This window comes from Malurus melanocephalus, unplaced genomic scaffold, assembly GCF_030028575.1.
Source record: "Malurus melanocephalus ecotype Western Australia unplaced genomic scaffold, MMel_1.1 scaffold_275, whole genome shotgun sequence".
Lineage (NCBI taxonomy): Eukaryota > Metazoa > Chordata > Aves > Passeriformes > Maluridae > Malurus > Malurus melanocephalus.
The window spans coordinates 198,986-212,392 of NW_026623507.1; the positions used below are offsets into that span (position 1 = coordinate 198,986).

Genomic DNA, 13,407 nt, shown 5'->3' on the forward strand with positions numbered 1-13,407 from the left:
ATGTGGTCACGGTCATGAYTGATGAGTCTTTTTCCTTCCTCAATGGCACTTTTCAAAACATTAATTATTTCTGGTTTTTTTATAGGAATGTTGGAATGGGTGCCTGCTCCATGTTTTCCCGTGTTGGTGGAATCATTGCGCCYTTTGTCCCTTCATTGGTTTGTCTGAACTTCTGTTACGTATATTTTTGKTTTGTGGCTCAGCTGTATCAGAGCTGAAACGGGAGTATTTGGGATAAACTAAGATAGGTAAATTGCATGTCTTAACAGTATCATGATATGCCAAAGGCACTGCAGTGTCATCTGTGGGATTAGACAAAACATCAACATTATTTAATTTAGAAGGTATTTTAGTTTTGTAGGAATTTTGGGACCTAGCTGGGGGACCTWAAAATATAATAATTTCAAATCACCAAGATGGTGATACCAGATTTTAAGCCCATAGCWAAAGACCCATGTGGTCAAAAGATCTAGTGCAATAAAATATAGCAAATGAGCTCAATAACTCATGTTTTTGAGGAAAAACTAGCTTTGTTGTCATTGCAACTTGATTAAACATCCATGGATTATAAAAATCAGCAAAGCAGTTCATCTTCCAGTGAATGACAATGATGTGGAGATCTGATACACTGGCAAAGCAAAGAAAGGTTCTGAAGAACAAAACATGGGGATGGTACCATTACTTTCTCTGCCTACAGTGTTTATATRTATGCAGGTAAAAGTGTGCCAGTTTTTCCCAGCTGTTTGGTCAGGCCCTGTGACAATTCCTTTAATGTGACAGATTTCATTTCAGGTAATTTTCCTCTCTGCCATTTGCCATCTTATGTGTGAGGCAGAAGGTTAGCAAAAGGGCAGGTGGGCACAGGGAGCCTTTTAATCTGCAGAATGAAGCACTGGGCAGGTGAGAGCATGAGCACCTCTGGGGAACAACAGGCAAAGCCAACACTACTGCCAGTCTACCAGGTGGATTTAATAGGCATCTTTTATGCAGCAATTGGGGMATCCATTATATTGTGTCTGCCAGAGATCTGATACTGCATGAGACACAAATCTTGGATCATAATGTTTGAAGGGGTTCCATGAAAATGAAAATAGTTCTGGTTAAATAACAATATTGATTTGAGAAAGTATTCAATTACTTTCATGTTTCACAATTTGTTCCAGTATTTTAATGCATTTTCAGTGTCTTTTGTCTGGACAATAGTAAGAATAGGAAAAGTTAACTGCTGAGATAAATGTTGGCCTTTTATTTGATCACAGCCTGTTATTTGACTCAATTTGAAATTGCTCTTTACTATAGAAGATGAGTTTTTGAAACAAATAGCTAAACTCCTTTCCTTTTTTAAGATGAGCCTTCTTTACTGTGAGAATAGGGATAAGTCAGAAGAGGAGTATTGACAATGCTTAGGCTGTCACAGGTGATGCCAAGAATGCCAAAGCTCAGTTGAAGCTAAAACTACCAAGGAGCATAAACAGGGATTCTGTCAGCTAAAGGAAATTCAGTGAAAATGTTTAGCCTGTTGATGAATGGGATGGGCATCCCATTGGTGGGTGACATAGAATAAGCTGAAATACTTGTATTTAAGTCTGGATAGACAAAACTTGACTCGAAGACTCTCTGCCAATCTGCAYAGTTGAGGAAACCAAAGGCCAGCCAACAGCAGGAGGAGCAATAGGTTCAAGAACATATAGAGCTAGAAAACTTTCCATTCCATGGGATAAGATTCCCTAAGAATGATAGTGACAGTGAGCAAGTGTCCATCATCTGTGATAAGCCACTATTGTGAAGGATCTCTGGTAGCTCTGGGAGGAAAAAGGCTAATCCTGTGTGTGTCTTAAATATCAGAAAGCAGAACCAGGGTATTACAGGCTGAGCATCTCTAACTCAGTCCGTGGGAAGATGCAGACACGACCTCCCAGAGTCAGTGTATAAGCATGTGTAGGCAATCAGAATCAGTGAACATGGATTTATTAAGGACTATTCTTTCTCAGCCAATTTGATTTGATAGTCAGCYATTTCATCACAGAAGGCAATATGGATGAGGAAAGGAAGGAGAGCAGGGAAGGCTTTTGTAAGGCTTGTAATGGCATCCCACATCATTAGAATATGTTTGTCACAAGTTTTGGTTTAGGGGTTAGATAGGAAATTTGGAAAATAATGTTTTTGAAAGGCTTAATGCAGCCCTGGAACAATCTACTTGGAGGGGAAACCTCCATCCTTGGAGGTTTTTTTTTTTATATTTGAATACAGAAAGCTCTGATTGACCTGGTCTAATGGTGGCTGTAGTTGTGCTCAGAGTAGGTGGTTGGCCTAGGTGATCTCAAAAGATCTCCAAGCAGAGATCTGTGTTTCTGTGATATTTATTCCCTACTACAAAGWGGTGTTACATTGTTAAAAGGTATTTAGTAGGCTCAAGAATTGAATTCAAATCCAGCAGGCATTTCTTTTAAAGTTTATGGCAAAATCTGTGGAGCTCTAATAGTATTGACAAGATGCAATGGACAATATTGGTAAAAAACCCAGCCAAACCTAACAAAAAACCCACAGCAGAGGGATTGGTGAATTTTTTACTAAATAGGAGCACAAACACTGCCAGAGGGAATGGTTGTAAAGGGTAGGTCCTTTAATATGCAATATGAGCTACAAGAAGCCAATCTCAGCCTAACTCTTTTTTTTTCTTTTTTCTAGAAATCTATACAGTGGTCTCTGCCTTACATTGTGTTTGGAGCAACTGGTCTGTTGTCTGGGCTCTTAAGCTTGTTGTTGCCAGAGACCTTAAACAGCCCTTTGCTAGAAACTATTTCAGACCTGCAGGTGTGCTCRTACTGGAGGCTGGGTGATGAAGCCATGTCTTTGCAAGCCCTGGATGGCTCACAGGTACATTAATTCTTTTTCCTAATACTTTTTTGTTCTGTTTGTTTCAGCTGTCAGCTTGAATCTGCCAGTCTGAATAGATTAGGGTAGTGATTCTTGGGCTGTGGAGGATAGGCCCCAAGGAGAAAAGATAGTGTAGCAACCCTATAATCATRTCTGAAATGTTTTCTGGAAATGCAGGCTGAAACATAGCTGGMTTAATTCATCCCTTCAAGGCCACAAGCTTGCAATATTTCCCTTTGGGATAAAGTGATATCTGTGCCTCTCTAATCTCTAAGGCTGATGGCAGCAGTGTGCTTCAACCAAAGCTGGACACTGAAGCTTGAGAAGCCTTAGATGTTAAAAAAGCCAGAAGCTTTGTGAAGGGCTGCTTTCAAAGGTAGCTCTATTTCTGACCCACCCAGGCTGTTCTGCAGTGCCAGTTGTCAGATCTGTCCTAGAGAGGCTCTGAATGGGTTAAAACCAGACTAATCTCAGATCTCTCCCACTGTTGACTCTGGGAAATGAGATTCATTGAAAACTTTGGAACTATAAAAATCACAGGTATAAGTATAAATAAATGTGGCAGTTGGATGTTTTTCAAAGAGGTTTCCTTGAATTGTGTTTTTCATATCACTTTATTTTGTTAAATTCCTGGACATCTCTTCAGGTGTCTGTATCTTGCAGTCATGTGGAGGTTTTTTGACATGGTTGTTCTTCTGTGAATGAAGTGGGATTAGAAAGAAGCAGCTAGAGAGCTGGAGAAGTGGGTGTTTGAATTTGGGTGAAGTTTTAAAGTTTATGTCCTGGTCCCAAAACTTTAAGTATCAAGGGACGTATGAAAATAGAGTAAGTGGTCAGAAGACTTGAAGGAAAATTTGTAACAAAAAATGTTTGTTGCCCTATTAGGCTGAGATGAGACAGGATCTTTTCACACCTTTTACTTTCATTTGAATAGCTGTTGGTCAAGCACTCTTGAGATTAACAAGTAGTCGTACTTATTTTCACAGAAATCACTTACTTATGGAATGGGGACATTTRGTTCCTCTCAAAGGCTTCAACATATTGCCTTGTTTACCAAATTTATCTGCAATAGTTCATAATAGGACAGCACAGTTCAGAGACAAAAGCACCCTTGAAGAAGGGTTGAAAGAGGCAGCCCTGTAACCATTATTTTTATACTTAAGCTAATTTACGTATGTATTTTATAAACATTTTCAACCATACTGGATAATGTGTTATGGCACCACATTCTTGCTGACTACACAAATCCATCATACACATTTACATCATCTGTTATTTTGGTAATTACATGATTATTATATCTTAATTGCACAGATGGTTTTACCAACGAAAGCAATTCTTGCAAGCAGTGCAGATGTTCCACCTTGGAGGTGGGAAGTCACATTTTTATTTTCTTCTTTAACCAGCTAAAGTCAGTATTGCCCTTTGAGGTGACAAGTGTTTTCTGTTARTATTCCCACAAGTTGGTTCACTTCTATCAGCCAGTCTTCTCGGGTTTAAATCGTCTTTGCTTTTTCTTCTGTAGGCGTCTTAAAAGTCCCAACCTCAACAGGACCCACAAAAGGAAAAAAAAAAATTGAATGTTCTTCAGAAACATTTTSCTCAGATGGATTAAAATTACTGAATCCAAGTGGCAAAACCGTTGGTTTAGGCCTTAAYTAATCCTGTAACTTCAGTGAAGTTATATCTGGAATGTCTGTGACACACTAGGGATTTATTTTAAAGCTCACAAAGAAAGTGGCAATAAAATGGAAAGCTGTTAAACATTAACCCTATTTGACAAGGCCATGAGAGGTCTTATGAAGCTGTTGTGAGAAAGATTTAGAATTTATTTGGCATACCCTGAATTCGCCCTGTGGAATCCATTGTCCTTTTGTACCATTTTGAAGATAACATGTGTTCTGATTGCCCAGAAAGGAGGTTTGGTTTCTGTTAACATACATGAATGTGAAACTCAAGTTGGACAGCATCCAGTGATAGCCTGACTTTCCTCAAATAGTTTTAGAAGTCTAGAAAAAAGCCTGACATGATTCCCTTTACATCTTCTGTCAGGTCGTAGTGCTCAAACTGCTTGGAATTCCTTTGCAGTTAGCACACATTGCTGTAGCAAAGCTCCTCTGAAGAGAGATCTAAAGCTACAGATTTTGCTTGCATGGTACTGTCAGTCAGGAACACTATTTCCATTTCTCTATTTTTCACCCTCTCTCTCACCCTTCTTAACATATGACTAGRCAGGCACAAGTCTTAAAATTGGTGCAGGCATACTGGGGAAAAAGTCCTAAATAATCAGACTAGATGGAGTTTATACTAGCAGAACCTTTCTGACTGGAATAATTTGTGTCAGTTCCATGGAAAAATGCTACACTGGCCAACTAAAAATCAATTAGTTGTAATAGCTGACTTTATTTTGGGTATGTGGTATAAATTAAGTTGTGATAAGGACTCTGCCTGGAGTACATACAATATAATAGGGACTTTACCTTCTGAAAATACAGTGTGGTAATGGTTTTTCCCTTTTCCATAATGCTTTTAGTTAGTATTGCAGGGGAACTTTTTAATTTAAAACTTGCACAGGGAAAAGTATTAATTCTGGATGGAGAAGCTTTTACCTAATCAAGTAATTGCGTGTTCTGAGCTATGGTGAGCTACTGTGTTTCCATCTTAGACTAAATTTAAGAAAGTTTAGTAGATTACAACTTCAGAGCCACACGACCCAGTCTCTCCTGCATTTATTCTCTACTGTACTGGTAGAGCAGAGSAAGTTCATCCACAAAAACCCCATCTCTTTTAAAGATACTTGGAATTTAATTCCTTGGTTCTTCACATAAGGTGTTACAAAGTTTTAGTACAGTGGTTTGACCTGTGTTTTCTTACTTTACCAGCATTCCACAGAAATGTAATGGTTGATGCTTATGTATGTTGAGATTGATTTCGTGGTTTCTGTTCTAACTAATAACTTCCTTTTTGCTTCTAGCCTGGAGACAAGGACAGTTCTACAGGGAGTGAAGATGAGGAGTTTTATGATGCTGATGAAGAGACTCATATGATCAAGTAATGAAAAGAAGAAACACTGGCCTAATAGATGCCTTTTCTTGTCCAGTCAATCCAGCTGTATGACAAGTACTGGGGACCTTGCTTGTCAGGGAMTGTAACTGGGCAAGTGCCTGTGTTTTTCCTTACTAAGAGAGGGATTTGAGTACTGTTCAGACTGATGACATCTCTGATGCTCTCCATATGGGGCAGCCATTCCAATTCTTGTGATTCAGAATGACAGTGCACAGACTGCATTTGAAGCCAGGTGAGACAGCAAGAGTGGGATGATGCATTTCAGAAGCCCAGGAAATAACTTAGGCTTAGACAGCTTTGGACTGCACAAGTTATTTTATTTTCAGGGTTGGTGGATTTTTGTTTTAATACAAATTGATAAACTTGAAAAAAACCACTGTTTTTTCTCATAGGGTGAAAGGGGTCAGAGAATGTGTTGTTTGCTACTCCARTGGGAGCAAATTCCTGAAATTATATGCTAAAGTGGCTTTTGTATATTCAGTAGAGGAGAGGCATCTGAACATAGGGTTTCTTTGTGTGCACACCTGGTTAGTCATGAGCTGGGSTTTAACTTAGTGATAATGGAAGGCTGGGAGGAAGGACTACACAAAAGAGCAAGCCTGCAAACATAAGGAACATTACTGACTTCTTTTGCCCTTTTCATATACAAAGCTTTTTCTTRGTCTCTCTTGTGCATTTGTTTGCCTCATGTTCCCCACATCTCAGCACTGCTGTTTGTAACTTTGCCTACTTTTACCTTCTCCTTACTTTGCCATAAATACTGAAGCTCAGCAACTTMTCTATGGAGTGAAATAATTCTGTGATGGATTTAATTTCCTGGGTGCGACAAAGGTGAGGTATTTATCACATGCTGTGTGTGTGAGGTATGTTAGAATGTATAGCTCTCTTTTGTGGACATATCTGTGTTTTTATTTATGGAAAATACTTAACTCTGAAGTGATAAGAGGAACTGTGGRGTGCTGTTACATTTTGGGCATTATTGTCAGGAAGCTGCTAGTGTTCATTTAGAAATTTTATGTGTAGATAAGGTTCTCATTTAAAAAGAAAACAAATCTCTTTGGACTTCTTTGGTTTCTTGATGTTGTTTAATCGGTGCTTGCTCAAGCACCTGCTTTCTTGTCCTTGTTAAGGAAAACAACTTCGCTTTCCTGTTTTTACTGAACTTTCTGTAAGTGCTTCATTAGAGGGATATGGAATCTTGAAATATGAAACACGAACGTATGAAATACTCCAACTACAAAACATGAGGCCTTACAAAGATTCAGTTTTCTTGATGACATTCATCTTTGTCATCTAACCTGTGACGTTTTCTTTGTTAAGACTGKGTTCCATAAAGTGTTTGTTAGTCTTCCTACTTGAGTTCCTAGCAAAGTGCCACACAATGGCAGCAAATATATTTTCAGGCTCACAAGCCATTTTTGTAGATTTARAATTAAAAAAGGTGGGACTAAAAATATCAAAAAAATGTCTGCTGAATATTTCCTGGTTAAACTAGGATGTTCCTTTACTCTGCAAAGAAATGAAAGTAAACAGCATCTGAAGTTTGCAGCTAGCTGCTTGAACTTTGTTCACTGGGAACTGTAATGCTGGGTAAAGTGCCACTGCCCTGGTTGGGGCAGAGGGCAGCCCAGAGGCTGCAGTTTCACACATGCACCCTTCCTACTGGGTCTGAGCTTGAGCCAGGCATTGTCTGTAGGCAAAGTTGGGAACTTCAGTTTCTTTGGACAGTGTATCAATATCATTGTGATTTTTGCCTGTATTATAAATTTCACTGGCAGAATTCTCACCCGTGGTGTTCACTTTTTTTTGTCCCCAGCGTGTTGAATAGTTGTATATGTGGCACTTTTAAACYCAGCTGGGTAGTCTTTCTGCCTTATTTGGCCCTCTTGTATATMAGAAAATTTCACCAAATAAGGTACTCAGAAATAGTTTAAAAGGTTGAATTTTTTCAAATATTTTTAAATTTTTTTATTCACATGTTAATATATGGGCAGTTGGRAATATGACTTTTTGTTGCTGATGGTGAACAGCATTAAGCCTCCCAGCATTAACATGTTGCCAAGAACCAACAGTTGTTTTTAGGTGTTTGTTGCCTCTGTCCCTTTTCAGGTGTTGGGTGGGGTAAAGTCGCTTAAGAGGCAGACAGGAAATGTCATTATCTGCTCCTATCAATACTGTAATGCCACAAGACACTTSAATATAATTTTCATTAACAGGAAGATTTGGTAATGGTTCAGGTGGAGAAGATTACTCTTTGCAGGACCTGAGCTAAATTTTGTGAGTCTTCAACTTAAAATATATACCTCTCCACTCATGCACTTTTATGTCATTGGTACACATATTTAAAACAGCAAAAACAACAGTGAAGACAAAATTAGCTCTTTTTTTGCATAGGAATTGCTGCTCTTATTTTAACCTTAAATCTGTCCCATGTTTTCATGTTTGTTTGTTTGTTTGTTTTTTAATTTTAAAGGGAGTATTTTAAAAGGAATTTTCAGTCTTCCATTGTTTCTCATAGCAGTTCATTTAGAGAGTGTAGAGGAAAGAATCCCTGCTGGAGGAACTCAGCAATATAGTATCTGACTTTACTCTCCAGCTTTGTGTTCTGAAGTTCAAATCCATTCAGTGCATTAACTTTATTTTCTGAGGCTATTCATTTTTGATATGAGTGGCTTTCTGGTACAGAAACCTGCTCTTTTTTTTTTTTTTAGCCATTAAATGTAACCCTTTACAATATTGTGATGTGCTGTATATGCCATTCACTGGTGAGAGATGCAGCAGAGTGTTCTGTAGCCTCAACATTTCCTGTGTGCTGAGCAGAGGTTCCTTACTGGACAGTGCCTGTTGGTCTCACAACTGTGTTACCTTAAAACCCAGTTTGGAAGGTCAGAGAGAGCTTGTGGTTTTGAAGTCTGAGTAGTCCTGATCAGTAAATCTGAGTGTCTGGGTAGTAAGTTTGTCATGAGGAGCTACTGGAAAGCAGAGGATGATACAGCACTGAATGCATCAGTTGTGGTGCTAAGAGCCTGAGAACCAAGGTCCTTGCTATAGTTCAGTGCAGTGTGATAATCTTCTCCCATGTTTTTTTGCTAGAGTAGTAGTATTAGCTATTTTTGTTTTGTGCAGGCACTAAGATACCTTTCCCTAAGATGGAATTTCTTCCCCCGATTCCTTTGACTGTGATTCTTTTTTTTTTCCCAGGTAACTCTCTTAGTGGGATTATGCTAGAGAGAAGAGAGCCTTTCCTATGGTGCTGATTAGTCTGGTCTTAATACTGTCTCAACAGAATCCCCAGTATACCTCACCTATCTGGGGACCACATAAGTGATAAATGAAATACAGCTAAGAGTGAAGGGGAGGGACAGGTCATGTGAGGCAGCATGGAGGAGAATTAGTTGGAAGAAGTAAAAAAAAAAGTAGAGGATTCAACTGAAACACTTTAGGGCAAGGGTAAATGAAAAAACAAGATAGCAGCTGTTGGGTAGAAATACCCTTYTTGCTCCCTGTCTTGACTTGAAGCTTCTGCTTTCAGAGTTAGCATTGGTTCCAGGGTGTCATATTGGGAATATCAGTTTCATAATTTCTGTTTTAATGTCAGCTGTGTCCATCACAGCCTCTTCAGTGATTAAATGGTTTTTGGATCAATATAACATGTGGCCTGCCTGTTTTCTTTTGGATTCAGCTTCTTTATGAAATGGCGTGGCACCAAAATAATTAAAATTTGGAAGGCCATCTTTAGGAGAATGGTGTATAACTGGTCATTATGGCTTCATTTGCCAGCTTTCCTTTAGGACAGGAGTGTTGAAGTTATTTAATGTATTCTTGTCATACAACCTCTTGTAAATTATGGTTCAGCTTTCTGAAAGGATTTTACTACCTGGCTGCTTTTGCTAGACTGAAGAGAATACAATACAAAAGTGATTAGACAACTTTATTTTTTAAAACCTCCCCTGGAAACAAAGCTAGTGCTTTCTATTTAGGAATTGGGAAAGTGCAGTTCAGAGACCCCTGACATACCAGAATGTGTTAAAAGAGGACCAGAGATGACTCTGTGTTCCGGGCACGATGCTGAGTGAAGAACATGCCTCCACCTCTCCATGTTTCCACCATAGTTACAGCCAAGGCTTTAAGGATTGGAGCCACATGCTCATCAGCTCACAGTGTGCAGTCCATGCTGAGGTTTCCAAATTGTGTGGATGTACTGAGGTTAGTAGGATATCATTTGCAGAACTGTGGGGAATACAGTTGAGCCRTACATTTTCCAGTGTATTTTACCTAAGCATGTAAAAGCAGTTTGCAAGAGAATCTTTTTCTTGTACTGAAGAAAAGGGGAAGGTGAGGAATTTTTCCTGGAGTATGTGAAAGGAAACATTTGACTAAAATTCTTGTTCCTGAGTCTTCTGCATAATCACTGAATGCAGATTTGGTTAGTAGTATTTTGTTTTAGCTGAAGGTTGGTGTGCTATGTATCCCTTTTCCCACCCTRTTAGAGCYTCTTTTGTCATGCTCTTTGACACAKCTGAATCTGACTGCAAGCTGTGAGCCTTGCAGTAAAGATGTCAGAAAAGCCCAAAAGCAGTTCTGTCATTTGATGGTGGAAATGAGTCTGGCCTGACACAATGCCTGTGTCAGAAATGTCTATATTCAGCTGTTTACCAAACAGAAGAGTTAGGGTATAGCTGTATTTGCAGTCTTATTCATTGTATCTTGCTTCAAGATGTGTTACATGGAAGAAAGACACCTACATTAAAAGAACCTCTCTGGCAGATCTAAGTGTAGAATTGGAGAGCAAACAAATCTATACGTAATTTTTCCATGTTTTTCCATGGGTTTTTCTCCCATATTTTTAATGCCTTGTCTAGTCTGTTGTAGCCTTCAGATTTTCCAGGTGCTACTGTTATTTAAGGCTAGCAAAGCTGGATAGAACTTGTACCCCAATAGTCTGAATTTATTGAACTTTCTGATGTTAATTTTGGTACTACTTTCTGTCATTGTGAAAAAAAAGGGAACAGATTATTTTCATTCTAATTTGAAGTGCCTGTTTTGTAAAAGTAATCTTGAATTTCCTCCATCAGTTTTTTATGGGACTATGCATAAAGTAGCATCCTGGAATTGGATTATGTAAGTGCCAAAGACRGTTTTTGCTGGAAAGCAATAGTCCAAAACTAGTTCTAGCTGCCTTCATTTAGAATTCTTCCATGCAGCTTGCCAGAACTGGTATTTACAAGCATCTCTGAAACTATAGGGACAGAGTTACCTTTGTTTGCTTGTCTTTCATTGCTCAGTTCACTTAAGTAGCTTTTGTTTCTGAGAAACCAAAGAAATAAAATGAAGGATGAAAGTGTTCATTTTTTAGAGCATTCAGAATTTATATCATATAGCSATTACACAGAAATCTGCAGAGTCTGTTTGATTCTGAGTTGACAATGTCAAAGTTTATTCTAAGACTGATAAAACCTGGTTAAAAACTGCACATTTTGGAATTTGTTAGGTCATGCATTGATCTTCCAAATTAGCATTGCTAATAACAGCTTGTCTGGAGCTTCATAGGATCTTATCAGATTTTTATAAAATACACATTCTGTTTGAGGCATTGCTAAATAATAATGTATGAAGTTTAAATGCGTTTTACGACTTATATTCACTTCAAGTCAGCCTTGTCATGGCTGCATGTTTGTCAGTAAAAGAAAAGCAGGTGGCTAAAACTTTGTGCAGCAAGGGCTGATTACCCGCAGAAGAAAGATTATTTCTCTTAAACCATTCTCTACTGCATATACAGAATGAAGGGGTACCATGGGTCATGGTTCTTGTTCATATGCAGCAAGATTGTAGGATGGAATTACATTTAAATACTTGCCCACCCTCATTTACTAAAATTTGTCGATGAAACTGGTCTCTAGTACACATTACTGCTTCTCACCAACCCATTTGTGGTGCTCGTATTATACCTACTTTATCAGGAGTTGGGCAAAAAATATGGCAGTAAGGAAACTTTGTATTTGCTTAAAAATATCCCAGGAGAGGTATCTGGCACATGTGTTTTCAAACAAAATGTTTTTAAATTATGGAAACTTGTGTGGGCAACAGGCAGTTCTGATGCTTTTAAGAAAAAAATCAGTGTTGCAAACACTGATGAAAATTGTTATACAGCAAACAACTGCTGGGTGATTTGTGGTGAGAGCTGTGCATGGTGTGATTCCAAGTATGCCTCTAAAATACTGGTTTCTAATGTTTGATCCCTTTCACTCTTCAAAATCCAAGCCAAATGTTATTTTGTTCTTGTTAAAATTTGAGTAAGTTATGTGGAAATGGGAAGTGTATTTTTCATGTGGATACTTCTATTGCACTATCTTTGCTTCCTGAATTGAATAATACTTTGATTTTTTTTTAAGCTACCTCTTTATGTTGAGCTTTTTTGTCACTTTGTATTTAATTGATTTTTAAGAAACTACAAAACATTTTTRTTTGTGTGGGAATCCATGACTTAAAGTCCTCAAGTCATCCTTCTCTTTGAAGTTTTTCTTAAAGGCCATTTAAATTTATTTAAAAGACTTAAGGTTTTTACAGAGAATATTAATTACAGTTAGAACATGGTTTTTCTGTATATACTGTTTGTCTTTAAAAGGGCCAGAAAGCCCTTAATTTTAACTAATGTCAGTTGAGGACATGGCTTTTCAGGGCCAGTAAGTTTTGAGTTGGGGAGTTTTAATCAATTTAATTTATTGTCAGTTMGAGTTTTCTAGTTACTGCTTTGGTTGGAATTAAAAATAATTAAAACACTTAAGGAAARCACTGCTGCTTTTCCCCAGACATTGGTCTTCCTTCTCTCTCCCCATGCCATCCTCCAGTCCTTTGACTGCTTGTCATGCTCAGTCCCTTCAGCAAGGCACTGGGCAGCACAGGAGACTGGAATCAGTCTGTTGTGCTTTGTTTCTTCACTGCTCTTTGTTTTTTGTTATGCTGCTCTCTTGTGGTTTTCATCACCAGCCACAGTCCGTGTGGAGTTGTAGCACCTTTTGAGTTCACTCTCAGCCACTGCTCAGATTATGATTGTCCTTTGGTGTTTCTCCTGCTTAGCTGTCTCTCAGTTTCTCTTGTGCCAATATGGGCTTATCCTTTTTTTCTCCTCCTATTGTAGCACTGTAATCTCTTTTACTTGGCTTTACAGCCCTGTCTTAAACATACATTTGTCAAAGCATCAGCAGCTCCTCTGGCAGTGTTGGAGTGCAGAGGTAATGGGCTCTACCTGAAACACAGGAGGATCCATCTGAATATAAGGAAGCACTTTTTTAAYGTGAGGGGRATGGAGCACTGGCACAGKTTGCCTGGAGGGGTTGTGGAGTCACCACAAGAGCCATCAGGACATGGTCACAGGCAGTCTGCTTTAGCAGTTGGTTCTGCTTGRGCAGAGAGGTTGGACCAGGTGACCTCCAGAAGTCTCTTCCATCCTCAGCCATTCCATGA

General features: G+C 38.7%; 1 protein-coding gene across 3 annotated transcripts in view; it reads left to right on the forward strand.

Annotated features, from left to right (window-relative positions):
* SLC22A15 (solute carrier family 22 member 15) overlaps positions 1-8,646 on the forward strand; it is a 34,680-nt gene extending 26,034 nt beyond the window's left edge. For 2 of the 3 annotated variants that reach the window (XM_057376236.1, XM_057376237.1), the window contains exons 10-12: positions 86-158; positions 2,689-2,877; positions 5,852-8,646. In XM_057376236.1, the coding sequence (XP_057232219.1) occupies positions 86-158; positions 2,689-2,877; positions 5,852-5,932 (343 nt within the window). In that variant the 3' untranslated portion in view covers positions 5,933-8,646. Of the gene's footprint in view, positions 1-85; positions 249-2,688; positions 2,878-5,851 lie in introns of those variants that run through there. The other variant, XM_057376238.1, reaches the window with a different exon arrangement.
* The last annotated feature ends 4,761 nt before the right edge of the window (positions 8,647-13,407 follow it).